General features: G+C 50.5%; 1 protein-coding gene across 2 annotated transcripts in view; it reads left to right on the top strand.

Moving 5' to 3' along the window:
* The first annotated feature begins 4,337 nt into the window (after window positions 1-4,337).
* arid4b (AT-rich interaction domain 4B) overlaps window positions 4,338-26,281 on the top strand; it is a 212,052-nt gene continuing 190,108 nt past the window's right edge. For both annotated transcript variants that reach the window (XM_070884649.1, XM_070884648.1), the window contains exons 1-3: window positions 4,338-4,373; window positions 4,592-4,654; window positions 21,367-21,477. In XM_070884649.1, coding sequence (XP_070740750.1) covers window positions 4,649-4,654; window positions 21,367-21,477 — 117 coding nt within the window. In that variant the 5' untranslated portion in view covers window positions 4,338-4,373; window positions 4,592-4,648. The remainder of the gene's footprint in view (window positions 4,374-4,591; window positions 4,655-21,366; window positions 21,478-26,281) is intronic.

Genomic DNA, 26,281 nt, shown 5'->3' with positions numbered 1-26,281 from the left:
CCCCACGCCCCCCCGTCTCTCCTCCCCACGCCCCCCCGTCTCTCCTCCCCACGCCCCCCCGTCTCTCCTCCCCACGCCCCCCCCGTCTCTCCTCCCCCCCCAACGCCCCCCCGTCTCTCCTCCCCACGCCCCCCCGTCTCTCCTCCCCACGCCCCCCCGTCTCTCCTCCCCACCGCCCCCCCGTCTCTCCTCCCCACGCCCCCCGTCTCTCCTCCCCACGCCCCCCCGTCTCTCCTCCCCACGCCCCCCCGTCTCTCCTCCCCACGCCCCCCCGTCTCTCCTCCCCACGCCCCCCCGTCTCTCCTCCCCACGCCCCCCCGTCTCTCCTCCCCACGCCCCCCCGTCTCTCCTCCCCACGCCCCCCCGTCTCTCCTCCCCACGCCCCCCCGTCTCTCCTCCCCACGCCCCTTTCCCGTCTCTCCTCCCCACGCCCCCCCCCCGTCTCTCCTCCCCACGCCCCCCCGTCTCTCCTCCCCACGCCCCCCGTCTCTCCTCCCCACGCCCCCCCGTCTCTCCTCCCCACGCCCCCCCGTCTCTCCTCCCCACGCCCCCCCGTCTCTCCTCCCCACGCCCCCCCGTCTCTCCTCCCCACGCCCCCCCGTCTCTCCTCCCCACGCCCCCCCGTCTCTCCTCCCCACGCCCCCCCGTCTCTCCTCCCCACGCCCCCCCGTCTCTCCTCCCCACGCCCCCCGTCTCTCCTCCCCACGCCCCCCCGTCTCTCCTCCCCACGCCCCCCCGTCTCTCCTCCCCACGCCCCCCCGTCTCTCCTCCCCACGCCCCCCCGTCTCTCCTCCCCACGCCCCCCCGTCTCTCCTCCCCACGCCCCCCCGTCTCTCCTCCCCACGCCCCCCCGTCTCTCCTCCCCACGCCCCCCGTCTCTCCTCCCCACGCCCCCCCGTCTCTCCTCCCCACGCCCCCCCGTCTCTCCTCCCCACGCCCCCCCGTCTCTCCTCCCCACGCCCCCCCGTCTCTCCTCCCCACGCCCCCCCGTCTCTCCTCCCCACGCCCCCCCGTCTCTCCTCCCCACGCCCCCCGTCTCTCCTCCCCCCCCCGTCTCTCCTCCCCCCCGCCCCCCCGTCTCTCCTCCCCACGCCCCCCCGTCTCTCCTCCCCACGCCCCCCCGTCTCTCCTCCCCACGCCCCCCCGTCTCTCCTCCCCACGCCCCCCCGTCTCTCCTCCCCACGCCCCCCCGTCTCTCCTCCCCACGCCCCCCCGTCTCTCCTCCCCACGCCCCCCCGTCTCTCCTCCCCACGCCCCCCCGTCTCTCCTCCCCACGCCCCCCGTCTCTCCTCCCCACGCCCCCCCGTCTCTCCTCCCCACGCCCCCCCGTCTCTCCTCCCCACGCCCCCCCGTCTCTCCTCCCCACGCCCCCCCCGTCTCTCCTCCCCACGCCCCCCCGTCTCTCCTCCCCACGCCCCCCCGTCTCTCCTCCCCACGCCCCCCCGTCTCTCCTCCCCCACGCCCCCCCGTCTCTCCTCCCCACGCCCCCCCGTCTCTCCTCCCCACGCCCCCCCGTCTCTCCTCCCACGCCCCCCCGTCTCTCCTCCCCACGCCCCCCCGTCTCTCCTCCCCACGCCCCCCCGTCTCTCCTCCCCACGCCCCCCCGTCTCTCCTCCCCACGCCCCCCCGTCTCTCCTCCCCACGCCCCCCCGTCTCTCCTCCCCACGCCCCCCCGTCTCTCCTCCCCACGCCCCCCCGTCTCTCCTCCCCACGCCCCCCCGTCTCTCCTCCCCACGCCCCCCCGTCTCTCCTCCCCACGCCCCCCGTCTCTCCTCCCCACGCCCCCCCCGTCTCTCCTCCCCACGCCCCCCCGTCTCTCCTCCCCACGCCCCCCCGTCTCTCCTCCCCACGCCCCCCGTCTCTCCTCCCCACGCCCTCTCCTCCCCACGCCCCCCCGTCTCTCCTCCCCACGCCCCCCCGTCTCTCCTCCCCACGCCCCCCGTCTCTCCTCCCCACGCCCCCCCGTCTCTCCTCCCCACGCCCCCCCGTCTCTCCTCCCCACGCCCCCCCGTCTCTCCTCCCCACGCCCCCCCGTCTCTCCTCCCACGCCCCCCCGTCTCTCCTCCCCACGCCCCCCCGTCTCTCCTCCCCACGCCCCCCCGTCTCTCCTCCCCACGCCCCCCCGTCTCTCCTCCCCACGCCCCCCGTCTCTCCTCCCCCACGCCCCCCCGTCTCTCCTCCCCACGCCCCCCCGTCTCTCCTCCCCACGCCCCCCCGTCTCTCCTCCCCACGCCCCCCCGTCTCTCCTCCCCACGCCCCCCCGTCTCTCCTCCCCACGCCCCCCCGTCTCTCCTCCCCACGCCCCCCCGTCTCTCCTCCCCACGCCCCCCGTCTCTCCTCCCACGCCCCCCGTCTCTCCTCCCCACGCCCCCCGTCTCTCCTCCCCACGCCCCCCCGTCTCTCCTCCCCACGCCCCCCCGTCTCTCCTCCCCACGCCCCCCCGTCTCTCCTCCCCACGCCCCCCCGTCTCTCCTCCCCACGCCCCCCCGTCTCTCCTCCCCACGCCCCCCCGTCTCTCCTCCCCACGCCCCCCCGTCTCTCCTCCCACAGCCCCCCGTCTCTCCTCCCACGCCCCCCCGTCTCTCCTCCCCACGCCCCCCCGTCTCTCCTCCCCACGCCCCCCGTCTCTCCTCCCCACGCCCCCCCGTCTCTCCTCCCCACGCCCCCCCGTCTCTCCTCCCCACGCCCCCCGTCTCTCTTCCCCACGCCCCCCCGTCTCCCTCCCCACGCCCCCCGTCTCTCCTCCCCACGCCCCCCCGTCTCTCCTCCCCACGCCCCCCCGTCTCTCCTCCCCACGCCCCCCCGTCTCTCCTCCCCACGCCCCCCCGTCTCTCCTCCCCACGCCCCCCCGTCTCTCCTCCCCACGCCCCCCCGTCTCTCCTCCCCACGCCCCCCCGTCTCTCCTCCCCACGCCCCCCCGTCTCTCCTCCCCACGCCCCCCCGTCTCTCCTCCCCACGCCCCCCCGTCTCTCCTCCCCACGCCCCCCCGTCTCTCCTCCCCACGCCCCCCCGTCTCTCCTCCCCACGCCCCCCCGTCTCTCCTCCCCACGCCCCCCCGTCTCTCCTCCCCACGCCCCCCCGTCTCTCCTCCCCACGCCCCCCCGTCTCTCCTCCCCACGCCCCCCCGTCTCTCCTCCCCACGCCCCCCCGTCTCTCCTCCCCACGCCCCCCCGTCTCTCCTCCCCACGCCCCCCCGTCTCTCCTCCCCACGCCCCCCCGTCTCTCCTCCCCACGCCCCCCCGTCTCTCCTCCCCACGCCCCCCCGTCTCTCCTCCCCACGCCCCCCCGTCTCTCCTCCCCACGCCCCCCCGTCTCTCCTCCCCACGCCCCCCCGTCTCTCCTCCCCACGCCCCCCCGTCTCTCCTCCCCACGCCCCCCCGTCTCTCCTCCCCACGCCCCCCCGTCTCTCCTCCCCACGCCCCCCCGTCTCTCCTCCCCACGCCCCCCCGTCTCTCCTCCCCACGCCCCCCCGTCTCTCCTCCCCACGCCCCCCCGTCTCTCCTCCCCACGCCCCCCCGTCTCTCCTCCCCACGCCCCCCCGTCTCTCCTCCCCACGCCCCCCCGTCTCTCCTCCCCACGCCCCCCCGTCTCTCCTCCCCACGCCCCCCCGTCTCTCCTCCCCACGCCCCCCCGTCTCTCCTCCCCACGCCCCCCCGTCTCTCCTCCCCACGCCCCCCCGTCTCTCCTCCCCACGCCCCCCCGTCTCTCCTCCCCACGCCCCCCCGTCTCTCCTCCCCACGCCCCCCCGTCTCTCCTCCCCACGCCCCCCCGTCTCTCCTCCCCACGCCCCCCGTCTCTCCCTCGTGTCCCCCTCGCCACCATCTGCACTCTCTGCCCCCCCTTGCCCCCATTCCCCCCCTCTCTGTCGCCCTCGCCCCCATCTCTCTTTCCTTTCCCTAAAGGTTTCACCCCAGCGGCTGGGAGAGCTAAGAGAGACCTGGCCCGATTTGTGAGCCAGTTCTGGCCCCTTTTCACGTCGTGTCAGTGCAGCTGGGAGGAGATGAAGGGTGGCAAGTGGCGCCGTTATCGCGGTGTGCCTTCTCTTTCCATCTCCTCCTCCGTCCCCTGCTGCCTCCTCTGCTTGACCCATTCTCTTCCCCTTCTCACCTTGCCCGTTCTCCTCATCCCCCATATCCCCCATGCCCCCCTTTCCACCTCCCTCGACCAGTGTTTGAACCATCGGCACCGATGCAGTCCGTGTGTAACTTTGGGATCTGGCTGAAATGGCGTCATTGACACAACTGGAGAGAGAGGCGGGGGGGGGGGGGGGGGGAGAAACGCACTAGCTCCATCGCCCTGAACCGCACGTTACAACCCCTCCTGATCATGTGTGTTTCAATCCATCCGCCATTCATTACCTTTTCCTTCTGCTGGTGTGTATATGTCGTGGGCAAGGCTGTCATTTGCATGTAAGCGCGGGCATGAACATAATGAGGGAGAATTGAATCGCCACTTACAAAAGATGATCCTGTCTTGGCATTGCCTCGGCTGCCATTCATTATCTAGGGGGGTCTCTGCACTGAAAAGAGACGTCGATCACTTCTCTTTTCAAACGGATTTTTTTTGTGTGTCCCATTTCTTCCCTCTTTAGGTGTAAGAACGGCGACTTTCTTTATTCGGACGGCGATTTGGCACATTTCGGATCAACATGAAGGTAAAAAAAAAATCAGTGCCCAGTTTTTCTCTGGTTTGTGCAGAAAAAAAAATCGCGCAGTGTTGCAGTTTAATTAAGGCTTTTCGCCTGTCGAGTCAAGTAGCCTTGTTGTTGCACTGGGATTTTTCCCCCTGCAGATATGTATTCCATGTAGTTGGAGTATGCTGCATGACAAAGCAACGGCAAATCCAAACTGCTTATTTAGTGCGGCAACATTCCGGCTGGACCAGAGGATAAATAGATAGATAGTATAGGCACGGTTTCATGCCTTTAACTTCAACCTTAGCAAAGCCATGGCATTTGCGACGGAATGATGCAAGGATTGATTTGTTTGTTTCAGCAGTCTTGTGTGCAGCACATCAGAGTTTTAAAATGTTTGATTTTGCAAAATATATCTCCAGTGTCAATGTTTTCTGTCGGCTTACAACCGTCAGCGTTTTAGCTGCAGTCGTTTCAAACGTCTCGATAGTATTTTTGTGATACCGCAAAACGTGTTTTTTTTAAAAAAAAGGCGAAGCTTCTTAGACGATGCAGAAAATTTCGGTTTTGTTGTGCAAGCCACATATAGAATACATCAAATCGACTCGAATTAACTCGTGTAATACGCCGCCTTTTAACAGCAGGCAGATGGGAGTAAATTCAAGGTCTAATGCTTGAAAATTATTACTTGAGGTTAGTTTCGGTTTAGCTGAGCTTAGCAAAAAAAAATGGCAGTTCTTAGCTATTGTTGTGTGCTATTAAAATCAGCTCCTTCAAGCCGGCTGTTGCATTGTATGTTTACTTCTACTTGGCGCAGGAATACAGTATTCCTCAAGTCACCTTCACAAATTTCAAGCTTCCGAGTTAGGCTTGTGGAAATTCTGGATAATACACAAGGCAAGTTGATTGAGCCATGGTAGTTTGAATTTAGCACACATTATCCTTAGTTGAATCAGTGGAGGATAAATGATGCAGCAGCTATGTTATTTATATATATATTTAAAATTATACTACAGGGTAGTAGAAATTTGAGCTTCTGATAGGGATCGAGCTTCCCCAAAGCAAGGGGTTTGTCACCCTTGGCTGAGCCAACTGCAGTGGCCTGCAGACCAAGGAGGATGGTGGTTGTAATTGGAGAGGGGGGGTACTAATGGCTTGAAGGTCAGAGTGTTCTACGCTGAAGAGTATTAGAGGACTGTTCAGTCTCAGCACTCTTCCTTCTGAAGGTTGTGGGTCCAAGTTCCACACCTTAAAAACAGATTATTTGGTCATTATCACATTGCTGTTTGTGGGAGCATGCTGTGCGCAACTTCACTGCCACATTTTCTACATTACAACAGTGACTACATTCCAAAATGTACCTCCGTGACTGTAAAGGATTTTGGGACGTCCTGAGGGTGTGAAAGGCATTGTACAAATATAATTTCTTTAACACACAAAATAATGTTTCCGGGCACTTTCTGGCTGTATACCAGCCCTGTGGTAACAGAAACGTAAACAATGCTTGTCCGGATCCTCAACATTTGCTTTGCATTTGTGATCCTCGGAGCGAGTTAACTGATGTTAACCATGTCATCCTCCTCCACGGGGTGAATTACTTATTGCAGCCTTGTCGTCATGGAAGATGTTGAGTGGATACCTGTTAACCCACCCCCACAGCGCGTGGGGCAGAAGGAGACAGACCATTCGTGCAGTTGTTCTGACGGGATTGAAAAATTCTTTCGGGACTGGACAGGTTAGATGCAGGAAGAATGTTCCCGATGTTGGGGAAGTCCAGAACCAGGGGTCACAGTCTAAGGATAAGGGGCAAGCCATTTAGGACTGAGATGAGGAGAGACTTCTTCACTCAGAGAATTGTGAACCTGTGAAATTCTCTGCCACAGAAAGTTGTTGAGGCCAGTTCGTTAGATATATTCAAAAGGGAGTTAGATATGACCCTTACAGTTAAAGGGATCAAGGGGTATGGAGAGAAAGCAGGAATGGGGTACTGAAGTTGCATGATCAGCCATTGAATGGTGGTGCAGGCTCGAAGGGCCGAATGGCCTACTCCTGCACCTATTTTCTATGTTTCAACTTGTACTAAGTCCCATTCAGCCATCACTCCTGTGCTCGCTGATCTACATTGGCGATGGTGTGGCAACGTCTCATCCTTGTGCTCACATCCCTCCATGGCCTTGCCCCTCCCTACCTCTGTAACCTCCTCCAGCCCTACAACGCTCACAATTCTGCATTCCTCCAATTCTGGCCTCGTACATCCCCGATTTTCATCGCTCCACCATTGGCGATCGTGGCTTCAGCTGTATAAGCCCGAAGCTCTGGAATTCGCTCCCTAAACCTCTCCATCCACCTTTAACACGCTCTTTAAAACCCGACCTCTTTGCTGTTCTAATATTTCCTTATGTGGCTCAATTTCAAATTTTGTTTGATAATGCTCCTGTGAAGCACCTTGGGACACTTTACTACTTTAAAGGCACGATATAAATGGGTGTCGTTTTTTGGCGATGGTGTACTGGCACAGGGACACAGCAGAAAATGGAAAGGGCAGAAGCGCTCATCAACGTTAACAAAAGTAAAAGTTTTCATTATGTATAAGATTAGCTGGGAAGTATCAGGTCTGTGGTCTGTTCGTACATCTTGTTGCAGATGTTTTTAAACTGGTTCTAAACCACGGAAATAATTGCCCTTGACAGATTTTCATGTCTAAGAAGAGCCGTTGGAACATGACAAGCTTTTGGACAGTTTGGTTTTAAATTTGAAGTATTGTTGGTGATTTGATAGTTCAGATGGTACAGTGTGGGCCACCAGGACAATTCAACAATGGAGAATTCTGTAGTCAGCTGCAATGTTTGTCAGGAATTACCACCTTGTATGTTCCTACTTGGGAGGGTCAGTTGTGCAGGCGCATTTTTTGGCTGCATTGATACTTTGGTGAACATGTGCAGAGACATACCGACGTGGCTCAGTGGGCTGCACTCTCGGCACTGAGTCAGAAGGTTGTGGGTTCAGGTCCCACTCCAGAGACCCGAGCACAAAATCCAGGCTGTCACTCCCAGTGCAGTGCTGAGGGGAGTACTGCACTGTCTGAGGTACCACCCTTCGGATGAGATGTTGAACTGAGGTCCCTGTCTGCTCTCAGGTGGATTTTAAAAATCCCATGGCATTATTCGGAGAAGAGCAGGGGAGTTTTGCCCGGTGTCCTGGCCAATATTTATCCCTCAACCAACATCTGGCTATTATCTCATTGCCGTTTGTGGGACTTTGCTCTGCGCAAATTGGCGGCTGCATTTCCCACATGACAACACTTCACAAGTACTTCATTGGCTGTGAAGCACTTTGGGATGTCATAAGGTCATGAAAAACACTGCAGAAATGCAAGTCTGTCTTTAAAGGAAAAGGGACTTTGTCCTTTTGGTTGGCCAGACTCATCTGAATCAAAAGTCGTGTGTTCAAAGTGTACCATAGGATGTGAGAACATGGTCTAAGCTGACATCTCAGTACTGCAATACAAGTGTCAACCTTGATAATAAACTCCGGTTCTGGGGTGGGAATTGAACCACTGAACAACAATAACTTTTATTTCATTAAAAGTGCTATATAAATAAAACATCCCAAGGCGCGTCACAGCAGTGTTATAAGACGAAACAAATAAATTTGACACTGAGCCACATAAGAATAAATTAAGGCGGGCGACCAAAAGCTTGGTCAGAGGTAGTTTTTAAGGAGCTTCTTAAAGGAGGAAAGAGAGGTGGAGAGGTTTAGGGAGGGAGTTCCAGAACTTAGGGCCCAGGCAGCTGAAGGCACGGCCACCAATGGTTGAGCGATTTATAATCAGGGATGCTCACAAGGAGGCAGAATTTGAGGAGCGCAGACATCGCGGGGGCGGGGCAGGAAAGAGTGGTGAGGCTGGAGGAGATTACAGAGATAGGGAGGGGCGAGGCCATGGAGGGATTTATAAACGAGGATGAACATTTTGAAATTGAGGCATTGCTTAAACAGGAGCCAATGTAGGTCAGTGAGCACCGGGGTGATGGATGAACGAGACTTGGTGCAAGTTAGGACACAGGCTGCCGAGTTTTGGATGATCTAAAGTTTACGTCGAGTCGAATATGGGAGGCCAGCCAGGAGTGTGTTGGAGTAGTCCAGTCTAGAGGTAACAAAAGAATGGATTAGGTATCTTTGACTTTGAGATGAGTGTGTTATCAACTAAGTCAAACTGCCACTTTGTGCAAAATCCTCCTATTTTAAGGAATTAACTATTTTGTAAATTATTGCAATATTCTCTCCTTGGTATGGCACCCATTTCGTAGTCCCAAGTCCATGATGTCCTCTTCAGTCTGTAGAGTGGGATGTGGGCATAGATGACAGTGACCTATATAGGCATCAGTGCTGCTCCTTGGTTGGAAGTAAAATTGGAAGGGACTTTTCTGTAAGCCTGTCCTGAGCAGGCAAACTTCGCTGCATATGAGATCTAGAATGCAAGCTGGTGTTCAAGTTTTCTAATGAGGGGTACATTGGTCTAGCAACTGCTATGCCAGCAACATGTCTCGGCTTGATGGGTAAGTGCAGAAGCTTGTGTAAAGGAAAGACGTGCCTTTCACTACCTCAGGACATCCCAAAGCTAATGTACTTATTGAAGTGCAGCCAAGTTGCACACAGCCAGGTTCCACAAAAACCAATGTGATAGCGACCAGATAATTAGTGATGTTGGTTAAAAGATAAATATTGACCAAGACACCAGGAGAACTTCCATGCTCCTTTTGAAATAGTACCATGGGATCTTTTACGTCCACCCGAGAGGGCAGATGGGGCCTCGGTTTAACATCTCACCCGAAAGTCGGCATTTCTGACTCTGCAGCACCCCCTCAGTACTGCACTGGAGTCAGTCTGTATGTGCTCCGGTCTCTGGAGTGGGATTTGAACCCACAATCTTCTGATTCGGAGGCAAGAGTGCTACCCACTGAACCACAGCTGACTGGTGTAGCAATAAGACACACACACACCAGAGGATCCTGGTTTCTGTTGTTAGCTGATCTTGGGTAGAGCAACAAGAGGAGTACTGCAATGCCCCAAAGCTACACCACTTCTTCTCTCATTTGGTACAGGTACAGAATCCAGAATCCGTACTGTTCCGGAATCCGGCCCCCCTGCCGACTACGCCCCCTCCGAGGGCTGCCGTAGACCTCTTCCCCCGCCGTCATCGCCCCAGCTCGCCGTTTTCCCCCCCACCCCCCCCCCCTCCATGTCGCTGCTCGATCCCTTCCTCCCCTACCTACCTTGGCCCAGGCGTTTCCGAACTCGGGACGTTGGAAAGACATTCCGAAGTCTGGAAATACCTGAACCTGGCTCGGGCGTTTCTGGATTCGTGACGTCATAAAGACATTCCGATGTCCAGAAATACCCAGAATTCGGACCGGCCTCGGTCCCGAGGTTTCCGGATTCTCGAAGCTGTATCTGTAATAACAAATCAAACGTTAATGTCCAAGTCGGATATTCAGGCCAAAGCTTCCGGTGTAACAGCGTGGATATCTTGTAGGCTGCCTGCGAATTCCCTCTGAGGGCTCCAGGGACTGATTAGGAGCTCCACTGTCGCATGATGGGGAGGCTTTAATCTTCCACCTATGGAGAAGGTGACAGCATCGACCGTGACCAGTTCTGAGGCGGTTGATGGTTGTCCACTGTTTGCGAGGAAGGTTTGATCCTACAGTTTGTACTGTGGGCTCCTCTGTAAGGAATCCATCCCGTATGTTGCAGTTCTGCCAAACATTTCGACATCGGAGCTACAGACAGGAGCTTTTGATCTCTCTGAATTGATTCTTCTGGAAATGTTCTGTTTGTGTGTGGAGGGTTGCTGATGGCTGTAGAACTGTACCCCAGCAAGGGTTTGTGCCCTTAGAAGAGATGGGAAAATCAGTTTTAAAAAAAAAACATTTAATTGTAACGTGTTTATTCTGTGCTAAATTTAGCCTGCTTTCAATAATTTGAAACCAATGCAACTTGGAGGGTGCTGTATGGCAGCCTGTTGTTCCACTAATCTATAGAAAACACACAACGTTTTCAGTCATCCTGTGCTGTATTATGGCATGGTGCTCACTGTAAAGCTGTTTTTTTCCAGATGAACTACTATACACCCTATTATTGGGTGATTTCTGAATGAGATTTTGGAAGAGATGCATCTGACTGCACGGAAGGAAGCCTTGTCATTCAGCCAAGCCATTTGCTTGAGAGTAACATATTTACTTTTAAATCCCGTTTGTAATCAAATTAGTCAGTAAATTGCCAGGCTTCTTGCATGTGATGAATGTCATTATTTTATTGTAAATTTTCCCAAGTGCGAGTTTGAAAAGGCATTCTTAATTGGAAAACATGGGTTCATTAGAATCATAGCTCACAGAAAACTGCAGCAGGTGGAATAATAGATACATGGGTAGATGGGAATAACTAAATCGTAGCATAATCCTGTGGCTGACGAGGATGAAATCTTTTCTGCAAAAGATTGAGCATTTTTTTCGTATGTTACCTCAACCCATAAATAATTAGCCCTTGAATTTCCTTCTATCTTTTATATAATGTGCATATGTATATAATTTGTTTCCATCATCTTTGCAAATTACAGAACCTTGCTGGTCCCTTGTATTGTGGAAAGGTGGCAGACTTTATAAGTAGTGTGGTGTGAACTTGCAAGGCTGTGACTGGTCGGGTTGTGGCAAAGATTTTTTTTTCCAAATGGAGTTGAATTCGTATCCGAATCGGTTGGCTAAAAAAAAAAGTGCTTTCATTGGAATTGTGCGCGATCTGAATTACTCATTTCCAGTTCAAAATGCTGCCCATTTGATCAGCCATTCAATTCCAATGAAGGCCTGTTAGCTTCTGTGTTTTTCGGTTAAGGTCGGCAGGCTGTTAACAATCGGGTTAACTACTTGTGTGTGCTTAAAGAGTTTTCTCCAGTTGGAGTAAATGGGGAAGTAGTTTGGTACTGTGGGATTGTGTGCATGGAGCTGGGTTTCTGGAGTTGCTTGTATTGTGTTACTCCCTGTTGTAGGTTGAAACACTTCGCTGTATTCCTGCCTTTGAAAGATGTGGACAGAAAGAGAAGCATGTTCTCACTGTTCTATAATTGCTAAATCTGTGCAAAGTGTGCACATGCAGTCTGTCACTGGCATTTCACACCCAAATCAGTCTGCTGACTATGTGGCTAGTACTGTATGTACAAAATTGATACAGGGGAAAACTTACTGTTGTTCATTCTGAATTATGTAGTTGGATCACTTTGCATCCCGTGATACTGTATGAGAATCACAATGGCCTGCTTGCATACAGGTCACATTGAGACGGAGGAAGGGAGGAGTGTTGAATACAAAATTCTGTGTCTGTCAGCAGATACTGGGAATGTGTAGTCCAGAGAGATCTCAGCTTTTCTGGTACCTATTATTTATGGTTGACATTACAGTAAACACAGTGCAGTATAGATTAGGCCAAATAGGAAATGGGTTTTAAAACTGGTGTCCAGTCGCCCTGTTCATTTTTTTAAAGGTAACTTTGTTTTGAGCTCTTAAAATTTGAAAATCTTTTGACAAATTCAATGCGGTTGTATGGGTTTAAAAACATTACTTATGCATAACTAATAGTGTGGTATAGGCTTACCAAATATCGGAAATAATGGGTAGAGAGGAAAATGAGTTATGCTGGAATTTTGCAGTAACACGGATACGTTTAAAGGGAAGGGTGCTTCACGTCACTATCACTTGGAAAGAATGTTACCTTTATCGCTGCTTCTTTCTCCTTTCCCCGCCCACTCCCCCTACCAGCATATACTCAAATGGGACAACTGAAAAGAAGAAATTGATGATTCCAGCAATATGTGGGGTCTGAATTAAAACAACTGTTTCACAGCTTCCTAGGTGAATGATGCTGTTCACTGCTCACAATCATCCCACATCCATTAAGTAGCTCATGAAGATGGTGATGTAACTTAGAAGGAAGAAAGTGAAGAACAAGTTTTGAAGTTACATACCCGGGACCAATTTTTAAAAATGGACGTACTTCCATTTATAGTTCTTCAAATTGTAACTTTAATTACTTGACATGCTTGTCAGTTGTTAGGCCAGCCCATGTTGCCTTCATATGTTCTCAGTGTGATGATTTAAATCTTCTACAATAGTTCTCCTGAAGTCATCCATGCTCTTTCAAATAAAGGTTGGTGTAAAGGGGGAGAGTGATGCTGAGACTGTCTCTTTAATGGCTCAGGGGTAACACTCTTGCCTCTGAGTTAGAAGGCTGTGGGTTCTCCCCTGTGTCCCGGTCAATATTTATACCTCAACATGCAGCACCGAAACGGATTGTCTCGTCATTTACTCGTTGCTGTTTGTGGGATCTTGCTGTGTACAATTTGGCTGCCGCGTTTCCCACACTACAGCAGTGACTACACTTCAAAAAGTACTTCATTGACAGTAGAGCGCTTTGCGATGTCCCGAGGTTATGAAAGGCACTATAGAAAGCAAGTCTCTTTTCTTCTTCATTCAATGTATAGTGGTTGAGTAAATCTGGAGGGGCTGTTTGGGTTTGACTCATTACTGTGCCTTCGTTCCATTTCATAAAATACAGCAACAGACTTTCTGTTCTATATTGTTATTGGAATCAGTTGTATAATTCCATAGTTCTAAAATAACAACTGTCCTGTACTTGGAAGTGAAGGGACGTCTTAAAAATGGGTTACAAATGATATTGATTGTAAAGTTACAATTTTCAAACATTACCCTGAAAAACCTAAGTAGGAGTATCTGAAATTCAAAAGATAAACTTATTCTAAATTTTTATTGTGGGTGGAATTTGCTATTCAGACACTGAACGTAATGTGACTGGAAGTTTGTTGTCATTCTGAACCCGGACGCTTGCTACATACCTGAGTTACAAGAGCAAGGTGTACAGACAAGGCTGTTGGATTTCATAGAAAAGCAGATGGAATCATGCAATGTGATCCCTAAACCATGAGTAAAAATTCTGGAAGCCCCATGCAGTATAATGAAATTTAACTTGTTAGCCACTGTAAACCAGTGACTCTTTACATAAGAACGTAAGAAATAGGAACAGGAGTAGACTGTTTGGCCCCTCGAGCCTGCTCCGCCATTCAAGAAGATCATGGCTGATCTGATCATGGCCTCCACTCCACTTCCCTGCCCGCTCCTCATAACCCTCAACTCCCTTATCATTCAAAAATCTGTCTATCTCCACCGTAAATATAGCTCTCTGGGGCAGAGAATTCCAAAGATTCACGACCCTCTGAGAGAAGAAATTTAAATCTCATCCATTCAGAAAAGTGCAATATTTGAGTTCAAGGGAAAAAAAAGAACTTGCATTTCCGTAGTACCTTTCACAACCTCAGTGCCCCAAAGTGCTTTTCAGCCAATGAAGTAGTTTTTTGAAGTGCAGGCATTGTTGTAGGAAAGGCCACAGCCAATTTGTGCATAGCAAAGTCCCACAAACAGCAATGAGATAAATGACCAAATAATCTGTTTTGGTGATGCTGGTTGAAGGGTAAATATTGGCCAGGATATCAGGGAGAACTCCCCTGCTCTTTACATCCACCTGAGGGGGCAGACAGGAGCACAAATTTGTCTCATCCGAAAGATGGCACCTCCGAAGTGCAGCACTCCCTCAGTGCAGCACTGGAATGTTGGCCTGGATTTTGTGCTCGGGTCTCTGGACTGGGACTCGAACCACAACCTTCTGACGCAGGCAAGAGTACTGCAAACTGAGCCATGGCTGACATATCGAGTGAGTTCTATGCGTATGTGTTGCAGGCCCTAGGTTTTACAAAGCCTGTTTAACTGTGACTTTGAGTAACTCATGATGTAACTTGCGGGAGGCACTTGACGAGATAGGAAGGAGAGTTGCCGCATTAACAGGATCATCCTGGCCGCACAACTCAGATAAAGTTGCACATAACTGGAAGGTGATATTTATGTTGTGCATTGTATTGTCATGAAGCACGATAAATGTTGCAGCTAACATTGAGCACCAGTGGGCAAAATCTATAATGACAGTGCCGCTCAGGAAGAGTTCTGGGGAAGGAAGGAAGGAGGGTGATGTAGTGCACCTGTTTTTACATTGGAATTGCATTTTTGAAGGGATTTATACTGGAGGCATTACCCTGGCAAATTTGGTACAGGAAGCAAATTCCCAATGTAAACAAGACCATTTTAGGATCAGAAGGTCAATGGCTGATGGACTGTTGTTTTCTGAAGACTTGATCCTGGTCAAATTTCATTTTATTACTATGCTCCTGTGAAGCGCCTGGAACATTTTGCTACATTAATTAGAACATAACATAAGAATTAGGAACAGGAGTAGGCCATCTAGCCCCTCGAGCCTGCTCCGCCATTCAACAAGATCATGGCTGATCTGGCCGTGGACAAAGCTCCACTTACCCGCCTGCTCCCTGTAACCCTTAATTCCCTTATTGGTTAAAAATCTATCTATCTGTGACTTGAATACATTCAATGAGCTAGCCTCAACTGCTTCCTTGGGCAGAGAATTTCACAGATTCACAACCCTCTGGGAGAAGAAATTCCTTCTCAACTCTGTTTTAAATTGGCTTCCCCGTATTTTGTGCCCCCTAGTTCTAGTCTCCCCGACCAGTGGAAACAACCTCTCTGCCTCTATCTTGTCTATCCCTTTCATTATTTTAAATGTTTCTATAAATCACCCCTCATCCTTCTGAACTCCAACGAGTAAAGACCCAGTCTACTCAATCTATCATCATAAGGTAACCCCCTCATCTCCGGAATCAGCCGAGTGAATCGTCTCTGTACCCCCTCCAAAGCTAATATATCCTTCCTTAAGTAAGGTGACCAAAACTGTACGCAGTACTCCAGGTGCGGCCTCACCAATACCCTGTACAGTTGCAGCAGGACCTCCCTGCTTTTGTACTTAAAGTCACGATATAAAATGCAAGCTGTTGTTGGTGACTCAGCACATCACATTTAGGGGCCCAAGTTTCCACATGATTTGCGCCTGATTTTTAGGAGCAACTGGTGGAGAACGGACTATCTTAGAAATCGCAATTCTCCACTTTTTTTTCTGCAGTTCTCGTCAGGTAGAACAGTTCTACTTTGGAACAGAACTGGGGGCGTGTCCGGCCACTGACGCCTGATTTCAAAGTTTCCACAGTGAAAACGTACTCCAAACTAACTTAGAATGGAGCAAGTGAAGATTTTTGTAGAACTGAAAAAACCTGTTCTACACATTAAAAAATCAGGCGCAGGTTACAAATTAGGCGTCCAGAACGAGGTGGGGGGGAGAGGAAGTCATTAAATTCTACAATAAATCCTTATTTATACTTCTACAAATAAATCCAACCTGAATAAACATTTATAAGCAAAGAAAAGATTAAATAAACCATCTTCCTACCTGTGTGAAAGTGCTTCAGGCACAGAGAATGCTGCAGTCAGCCTGAGGCGCCTGTTCTTCCCGAGGGGGGGGGGAGGAGGCACCCGTTCTTCCCGCGGGGGGGGGGGGAAGGGGGGAGGCGCGGGGGGAAGAGAGGAGGCGCCCGTTCTTTCCCCCGGGGGGGGAGGGGGGAGGAGGTGCCCGATCTTCCCGCGGGGGGGGTGGGGGGGAGGAGACAGTGAGAAGGCTGCAAGTGCTGATTTAAAAATGTTCAAAAACTAAACAGCTACAAAGAACTACAAAAATGGCCGAGTGCCAATGTTTCCTTCACACTGAGCATGCGCGAACGCTCCAACGCGCACGCGCAGCGTTGCCGGCAGAAAAAAACTAATTTAAATAGTACCCGCCCCCTCCCACTTACAAAATCGGCGCGAGTGTAGGCTCCGCCCCCCCTGGGCGCCGCGCCAGGCAGACAAGGAGCTGCAGGGCGCTCCAGAATCGCGAGGTTTTTTTTAGGCGCGAAAAACGGGCGCCCAGCTCGGAGGGGCACCCGTTTTTTATCGTGTGGAAACTTGTGCCCCATATGTTTAGCGTTAGATGATCTAGCTTTAGCCAACAGCGGTTGAAATTCTCAGTCAGGGTATGCTCCATGTTGAATAAGTGCACACATTATAGTGTTAAATTTAGGGTGAATATGATGCTTTTCTCATTTCTGAAGCTATGTAGCTCTTCAACTTACTGTTTGGATGCGATGTTAATCGTCATCATAGGCAGTCCCTCAAAATGGAGGAAGACTTGCTTCCACTCTGAAAGTGAGTTCTCAGGTGACTGAACAGTCCAATACGGGAATTACAGTCTCTGTCACAGGTGGGACAGATGGACATTGAGGGAAAGGGTGGATGGGGAGTCTGGTTTGCTGCACACTCCTTCCGCTGCCTGCGCTTGGTTTCTGCATGCTCTCGGCGACAAGACTCGAGGTGCTCAGCACTCTCCCGGATACTCTTCCTCCACTTTGGGCGGTCTTGGGCCAGGAATTCCCAGGTGCTAGTGGGAATGTTGCACTTTATCAGGGAGGCTTTGAGGGTGTCCTTGATGTTAAACCGTGGTCCCGTCTGCCCCCTCAGGTGGACATAAAAGATCCCATGGCACTATTTCGAAGAAGAGCAGGGGAGTTATCTTGGAATCATAGAAAATAGGTGCAGGAGTAGGCCATTCGGCTCTTCAAGCCTGCACCACCATCCAATAAGATCATGGCTGATCATTCCGTCAGTACCCCTTTCCTGCTTTCTCTCCATACCCCTTGATCCCTTTAGCTGTAAGGGCCATATCTAACTCCCTCTTGAATATATTCAATGAACTGGCATCAACAACTCTCTGCGGTAGGGAATTCCACAGGTTAACAATTCTCTGAGTGAAGAAGTTTCTCCTCATCTCAGTCCTAAATGGACTACCCCTTATCCTTAGACTGTGTCCCCTGGTTCTGGACTTCCCCAACATATGGAACATTCTTCCCGCATCTAACCTGTCCAGTCCCGTCAGAATCTTATACGTTTCTATGAGATCCCCTCTCATCCTTCTAAACTCCAGTGTATAAAGGCCCAGTTGATCCAGTCTCTCATATGTCAGTCCCGCCGTCCCGGGAATCAGTCTGGTGAACCTTCGCTGCACTCCCTCAATAGCAAGACCGTCATTCCTCAGATTAGGAGACCAAAACTGAACACAATATTCCAGGTGAGGCCTCACCAAGGCCCTGTACAACTGCAGTAAGACCTCTCTGCTCCTATATTCAAATCCCCTAGCTATGAAGGCCAACCTACCATTTGCCTTCTTCACCGCCTGCTGTACCTGCATGCCAACTTTCAATGACTGATGAACCATGACACCCAGGTCTCGTTGCACCTCCCCCTTTCCTAATCTGCTGCCATTCAGATAATATTCTGCCTTCCTGTTTTTGCCCCCAAAGTAGATAACCTCACATTTATCCACATTATACTGCATCTGCCATGTATTTGCCCACTCACCTAACCTGTCCAAGTCACCCTGCAGCCTCTTGGCACCCTCCTCACAGCTCACACCACCACCCAGTTTAGTGTCATCTGCAAACTTGGAGATATTACACTCAATTCCTTCGTCTAAATCGTTAATGTATATTGTAAATAGCTGGGGTCCCAGCACTGAGCCCTGCGGCACTCCACTCGTCACTGCCTGCCATTCTGAAAAGGACCCGTTTATCCCGACTCTCTGCTTCCTGTCTGCCAACCAGTTCTCTATTAGTACATTACCCCCAATACCATGTGCTTTGATTTTGCACACCAATCTCTTGTGTGGGACCTTGTCAAAAGCCTTCTGAAAGTCCAAATACTTACATCCACTGGTTCTCCCTTGCCCACTCTACTAGTTACATCCTCAAAAAATTCTAGAAGATTTGTCGAGCATGATTTCCCTTTCATAAATCCATGCTGACTTGGACCGATCCTGTCACTGCTTTCCAAATGCGCTGCTATTTCATCTTTAATAATTGATTCCAACATTTTCCCCACTACTGATGTCAGGCTAACCGGTCTATAATTACCCGTTTTCTCTCCCTCCTTTTTTAAACAGTGGTGTTATATTAGCTACCCTCCAGTCCATAGGAACTGATCCAGAGTCGGTAGACTGTTGGAAAATGATCACCAATGCATCCACTATTTCTGTGGCCACTTCATTAAGTACTCTGGGATGCAGTGTCCTGGCCAATATTTATCCCTCAACCAGATTATCACTAAACCAGATTATCTGATCATTATCACATTGCTGTTTGTGGGAGCTTGCTGTGCGCAATTTGGCTGCCGCGTTTTCCACATTACAACAATGGCTACACTCCAAAAATACTTCATTGGCTGTAAAGAGCTTTGAGACGTCCGGTGGTCGTGAAAGGCGCTATATAAATCCAAGTATCTTCTTTCTTCAGAAAATGGCGTTTAATGAGACGGCAAGTGTGTTTTTAGACAGTTTCATTCACACGTTCTCATTGGCTATGGGACTTGCTCCAATCAGTGTTGATAACAAGGAGTGTCGAGCATTGTACCCCAATGGGCTTTCCCCAGGCAATAAGTTGTTAGTTATGTGGGAAGTGTGCATGTCTTCGCGATACTCCAGGCTCGATATTTTCCTCCATGTGTTTATTATAATCTATAATTGACACATTTTCAGATTCATAAAAACTAGCTCCGAGAGGAAAATATCAGTTGTTTCGTTAGACACTATAAATTTCTGCTTTTTGTTTCTTTCATTTTTAGTACTAATAAGTTGTTTAATTTGTGTGAGGTTGGCTTAAATCTTCCTGTTTAACCAGCTTAAGTTGACCGGATCCTAATATATTCAGACCAGACGTGGAATGCTCCCAAATCTGTTATTCTTGCATCCAGAGAATGCCTTTAAACTCTGCAATTCAAAATGTTGCAATTTCCTAGCTTATGTGCATTGACAGGGTTATCCAAACAAACTTCGAGTGATAAATGGAGCCGTCTCGAGGCAGGCTTTCACAGAAATCTCTTGGGCTAAATGAAGTGGCATACTTGACTGAGGATTTTGTGGCGTTATTTTGAGGGGGAATTTAAATGTTGCAAAGGCGGGGGGGTTGGAGGGAGGAGCACAAAACCAAACCAATCTCTGACATCTTTTCATTCATGTTATCGTTCTAGCCTTGCCCTTGCCTAAACCCAAAGTGGATGTGAAAATGCATCTACACAAGAGTGGCAGTATAACCTGGGAGTGTGGCTGCTGAGAGCTTGAAAGTACAAAGTTTCTCTCTTGCTGCACGGCTAGTGACATCAGCTGGGTTTGCCAGCTCTGCATTGCCCTATCTGGCTACCTAACTGAGACTGAGACCTGCAGTGGAAAAGAGTTCCAAAAGAAATTGTCAAAAAACACAAATCAGCTGCAGTTGACTTCTAGATAATGTTTGCTGTGTTAAAGATCCCGTTCATGATCCTTTAGTTTGGATGTCCTTCTGTGTCTGATGGTTTGCATCCATGCCTGAATGCTTTTGTCAGTTCAAAGATTGAACCAAAACTAACTAAGATGACCCTCTATTTAGTAGGTAATTTTGTTCTTTTTCCAAATGGATTGACACGGTAGCAATCTAAAGGATTCAGATGGTAACACACTGCAATGGCTTAGCTCCCGCAGTTTATAATGAACATTTCGAGGTAACCATTATTCTCTGTGCAAAATGGCTAGAAATACAGAGAGAAGTGAGATTTAAATAATTTATGTATTGGTGGGGTGGGGGAGTTCAATTGCATGCAATCAGAGAATCAAGATATTGCAAGAATCCTCTACCCAAAATGTTCATTACTTCAAATAGCATTTTACTTCCAGCTGGGAAATCATGGGAAGGAAACATTCGCTCTTGTTAAAATTCTTCATCTGGTGGAGGGTGAAGGCTGTGTCCTCTTTTCAAAAGACGATTGAATAGAAACCTAATTATCAGTGAGCTCACTGACACAGCCTTGCACAGCGATGAAGCTTGTTTTAGCTGTTACTGCCGGGACTCCTCATGCTTAGTGTCAGCCGTGGCTCAGTAGGTAGCACCCTTGCCTCGGAGTCAGAAGTTGTGGGTTAGAGTCCCACTCCAGGGACTTGAGCACAATAAATCTAAGCCGACGCTCCCAATGCAGTGCTGAGGGAGTGCTGCACTGTCGGAGGTGCTGTCTTTCAGATGAGACGTTAAACCGAGGCCCCGCCTGTTCTCTCAAGTGGACGTAAACGATCCCATGGCACTATTTTGAAGAGCAGGGAGATCTCCCCAGTGTCTTGGCCAATATTTATCCTTCAATCTACATCACAAAAAACAAGATTTATCTCGTCACTACCACAGTGCAGTTTGTGGGAGCTTACTTGTGCACAAATTGGCTGCTGCATTTCCCACATTACAACAGTGACTATACTTCAAAGGTACTTCATTGGCTGTAAAGTGCTATGAGTCGTCTGATGGTCCGGAAGGGCAGTAAATAAATGCATGTCTTTCTTTAGATTGTGGTTGTACGGTGTGTTGGTGTGTAATCATGTTGCAATGTAAGGCACTATTTGCCACTTTCACTGACAGGAAATGGAACATGCACAGTCTCCGTTGTTGCTTTCAGTATTGTATCGAGACGGACGGGAAGCAGGCGCTCCCAAGTTGCAGCAGACCGCTGGCAGTGTGCCATCCTTGGCGGGTCCGCATTATGTTCTGAACTCATTTCAAGCAGGGAGAGCTGCTGCAGAGGCAGTGTGTGCTGTGTTGTACGCAGATGTCATAGTACTGTTTCACTAAGTCTAACCAGACCACGCATCCTGAAGTTTGCTTTTGTTTTCTTTTGAAGGCAATCGACGAACCTCCGTATCTGACTGTCGGTACTGATGTGAGTGCTAAATACAGAGGGGCATTCTGTGAAGCCAAGATCAAGACGGCAAAAAGGCTTGTTAAAGTCAAGGTATGTATCTCATCTCTGTAACCAGAACAACGGTGCCACTATTTTTCTGGCACTCCTTCATGTGTATCCTGGCTTAATGTTTTTGTGTTCATAGCATTCATTGGTGGTGGTCAGTTTAAATACAGCATGACGCAAGAAATGGATTGTGGGTTAAGATGGTCAAGATTTATGGACCAAACTCAGATTTGTGTGGGTTAGCACTGCAGGGAGAGACAATGCAGCCAGAGAAATACTTGGGAACCAATCAGTGATGCTACTTTGCCTCTCTAATGTCACCACAGAAGACGCCTTTTGGATATGTGTGCGTGCCTGAATGTGATTGCTTGCAAAAGGTTAGTTAGGCTGTGCTTATTGTAAAGATTCTGACGATGTAAGATGTACCCGAGGAACCCCGAGATTAAGGGCCAAAAATTGTGGTCGGAGGCTTCCCGCAGGCGGATGACTCTGACCGAAATTTGTTTTACCAAAGTACCTGGCGGTCCCGGAGGAATGTAGACTTGCACTCCGAGGCCTAGATGTGCAGCCCAGCGCAAATGTATTCCTGGAGTGTAAGCGCATCCTGGGACCACGTGGGCCTGGACCACCAATCACAATGTAGTATTATCATCGCTAGTAATGGGAGCTCCGAGCTCCCATTACTATCAATGAGAATACCCCATAAATCAAATAAAACATAAATTTAAAAAAAAACACTTTTTAAAAAAAATAATTATTAGAAATTGCATTAAATGTTTTAGAGAAGAAAAAAAGTTTTAAATTATAAAAAAATGTTTCAAGTGTTAAACATAAACACACCTTCATAGACTGGGATTTTAATATAAAAATCTGTAGTAATATTTTTTTTTATCAATTAAAACTTTTACCAGGCGTAATTATCGCCCCTCCCTGTCTCTCTAATCTCCTCCAGCCCCGTACTCCTCAGAGATATCTGCGCTCCTCTAATTCTGCCCACTTGAGCATCCCTGATTATAATCGCTCCACCATTAGTGGCTGTGCCTTCTGTTGCCTCGGCCCCAAGCTCTGGAACTCCCTGCCTAAACCTCTCCACCTCTCTTTCCTCCTTCAAGACACTCCTTAAAACCTCCCTCTTTGACCCTCACCTGCGCTAATTTCTACTTATAATAAGAACATAAGAATTAGGAACAGGAGTAGGCCATCTAGCCCCTCGAGCCTGCTCCGCCATTCAACAAGATCATGGCTGATCTGGCCGTGGACTCAGCTCCACTTACCCGTCCGCTCCCCGTAACCCTTAATTCCCTTATTGGTTAAAAATCTATCTATCTGTGATTTGAATACATTCAATGAGCTAGCCTCAACTTGGGCAAGACTTGGGCAAAGATCCCAAATCTCTTCCCGCGAAGGCCCTTCTCCCAGGGATGTGTGTGCTTTTTTGGTGCCGGGTTCAGGCGCATGCGCTTCGTACGCCTAAACCCGGAATTAGCGGGGCCTCTTCGGGTGCGTGCACACGTCGTATGCACCCGGAGCGGCTGCAATTTCAGGGCCTAAGTTGCAGCTGTACCATCAGTCTGTGTGGCTGTATTTGTAACTGACACATGTTCGCACCCTCTGCTGTGTCATTAATTGTGGGTTAGCATTCACTTTGTGTAACTGCAAGGATTACCTTGTGATGCTTTGTGTGGCGTAGCTTTTGTAGTACATAAACTGCTAAGAATGCTGCATGGCACTTGTGGTATGCACAACACCTGCTACACGTGCAGCGTCCAGAATCCAGAGATCCAGACTCCGGACCGATCGGTGGCAGAATCCGTAAAATGTTCCGGAATCCGGACCTGACAACCCTGCCGACATTGGGGGCCCAGCCTCTGCCCAACTTCGGACCTCGCCTCGCCCTGCTCGCCTCACCGCCGCTGCCCTTACCTCGGGGCCTCCTTGCTGGCCCGCCTGATGACCTCCCTCGAGGGGGCCGGCCCAACAACCTCCTTGGCGAGGCCGGACAGCCCGAACAGCTCCTCGGCGGGAATCTCTTTTTCCCCCCTCCGCCCCTTCTGACATTCTGAAATCCGGAAATACCCGAACCTGGGCTCGGGTGTTTCCGGATTCGTGACGTCAGAAAGCAAATCGAAAGCCCAGAATCTGGAGCGGCCTCGGTCCCGAGGGTTTCGGATTTTAGGCGTTGCACCTCTATTGGCAGGAAAATGAAACCAAATCTCACAAAGGTCATGGAAAACACTATTTTGTGGCTGTGATTTGAAGGCAGTAATCGGTGCCGATCTTTGTTATAAACTGTTCACGCTTTGATTTTATAGTCTGGCTATAGGTTTGAGGTCACTGTTGTAATCGCTTTTGGTTAAACCATCACGCTTACTCTAGTTAAATAAAAATAAAAATGGCAAAAGGTGGAAAAAGTCTCGGCAAGGAGATTATTGCAATATCATACTGTAGAGCAGTCGTGTAATTCACGGGAGGATATCATCAACAGGAAAAAGATAGTGATTTAGGACAGTCGTGGTTCAAATTTGGAAACTCACGCTTGTGTTTCTGATTCAAACCTATTTGGACAGCCAGGGTATGACCGTTGGTCTCTCGGACACTGCCCCCCCATGCTCTCAGCTGGTCTCCTGACCTCTGAAGCTTTTGCACTTACTTAACAAATTGGCGACTAAAATATAAAGTGGCAAAGCAGCAGTCTCTGTGGGGAGGCGGGGGAGAAAAGTTCTTTGATGGGATCAACACTCGGGATATCTGCTGCTATTTCAGTCTAGCCCGTGTGCCTGCTTAAAAGTAGCGCACTGCAACAGCACCCGACTCGAGGCAGTAGAAATTGCTCTCCCACTTCTGAATGTTACCCTGAAATAACATTTTCCAATAAATCGCACTATTTCTGGGCTAAATTGTGGTGACTTGATACAAAATATGATCAAACACTAGCGTGGCGTAGGGGTTCTATTACTGGACCAATGATCCAGGAGAACGTGAGCTCAAATCCCACCATAAGAGTTTGTATTCAGTTTTTTTCCCCAAAATTTGGACATAAAAAGCTGGTATCAGTAAAAGTGACCAGGAAGCTGTCAGCTTGCTGTAAAAACCCAACTGGGTCACTGATGTCCTTAACGGAAGGAAACCTGCTGTCCTTACCCAGTCTGAGATGATATGTCTCCAGTTGCACAGCATTGTGGTTGACTTGTAACTGCCCACTGAAGTGGCCTGGCGAGCCCTTCACTTGTATCAAACCGATCTGCAGCAGTTCAAGGCGGCCCAACACCACTACCTTCTCTGGGCAACTAGAGAGCAATAAATGCCAGCCTTGCCAGCAACAACAACAACAAGTATTTATGTAGCACCTTTCACGTCGTGAAACATTTCAAGGCACTTCACTGGAGTATTATGGGACAAACAGTTTGACCCCGAGCCATGTAAGGAGAAAATAGGACAGTGACCAAAAGCTTGGTCAAAGAGGTAGGTTTTAAGGAGCGTCTTGAAAGAGGAAAGAGAGTTAGAGAGGCCGAGAGGTTTAGGCAGGGAGTTCCAGAGCTTGGGGCCTAGGCAACAGAAGGCACGGCCACCAATGGTTGAGCAATTATAATCGGGGATGCTCCAGAGGGCAGAATTAGAGGAGCGCAGATATCGGGGGGTGGGGGGCGGTGAGAGAGCGAGAGAGAGAGAGGAGAATGATGGGCGGGGGGGCGGGGGAGAGAGGAACATGATGGGTGAACGGTGCAAGTTAGGACACGGGCAGCCGAGTTTTGGATCATCTCTAGTTTACATCGGGTAGAATGTGGGAGGCCAGCCAGAGGTGCGTTGGAATAGTCAGGTCTAGAGGTAACAAAGGCATGGATGAGGGTTTCAGCAGCAGATGAGCAGAGGCAGGGGCGGAGACAGGTGATGTTATGGAGGTGGAAATACATGGTCTTAGTTATGTTGTGGATATGTGGTTGAAAGCTCATTTCAAGATTGCGAACAGTCTGGTTCAGCCTCAGACAGAAGTTGGGGAGAGGGATGGAGTCAGTGGCTAGGGAACGGAGTTTGTGGCTGGGGACAGAAAACAATGGCTTTCGTCTTCCCTCGATTTAATTGCAGAAAATTTCTGCTCATCCAGCACTGGATGTGGGACAAGCAGTCTGACAATTTAGAGACCGTAGAGGGGTGGAGAGAAGTGGTGGTGAGGTAGAGCTGGGTGTCGTCAGCGTACATGTGGAAACTGACGCTGTGTAGTCGGATGATGTCGCCAAGGGGCAACATGTAGATGGGAAAATACACCAGACTCAACGATGTGGGAACGGGAAGAGCAGCCATGGCAGGTGATTCTCTGTCTACGGTTAGTTAGATAAGAATGAAACTAGGTGAGTGCAATCCCACCCTGCGACACCCACTTCCTCAAAATTAAAAAGATTACATCAGCTGCCAAATGCTACAGAGCGTGAGCACTTTAAGAATATGATATTACAGGTGCAGCGCCCCGAATCTGGAACTCTTGGGATCCATTCCGGGTTTTTCCAGACTTTGTAACATCTTTCTGACATCACGAATCCGGAAACACCCGAGCCCAGGTTCGGGTATTTCTGGATTTCGGAACGTCTTGGGGTGGGGGTGGGTGAGTGAGTGGGGGTGCTCGCCGAGGAGGTGTTCGGGCGGGGCCCTGCCGAAGAGGAGCTGGTCGGGGAGGAGGTGTTCGGGCGGGACGGCGACGAGGCCCCGAGGTAAGGGCAGCGACGGGTGAGGTGAGGCCCGAGGTCGGGCAGTGGCGGGACCAGATTCCGGAACATTTCACGGATTCCGGACAACCCTGCCACCAATCGTTCTGGATTCTGGAACTCCGGATTTTGGACGCTGCACCTGCACAAAG

This window comes from Pristiophorus japonicus, chromosome 7 (genome assembly GCF_044704955.1).
Source record: "Pristiophorus japonicus isolate sPriJap1 chromosome 7, sPriJap1.hap1, whole genome shotgun sequence".
NCBI lineage: Eukaryota > Metazoa > Chordata > Chondrichthyes > Pristiophoridae > Pristiophorus > Pristiophorus japonicus.
This window is presented reverse-complemented; position numbering and strand designations above follow the sequence as displayed.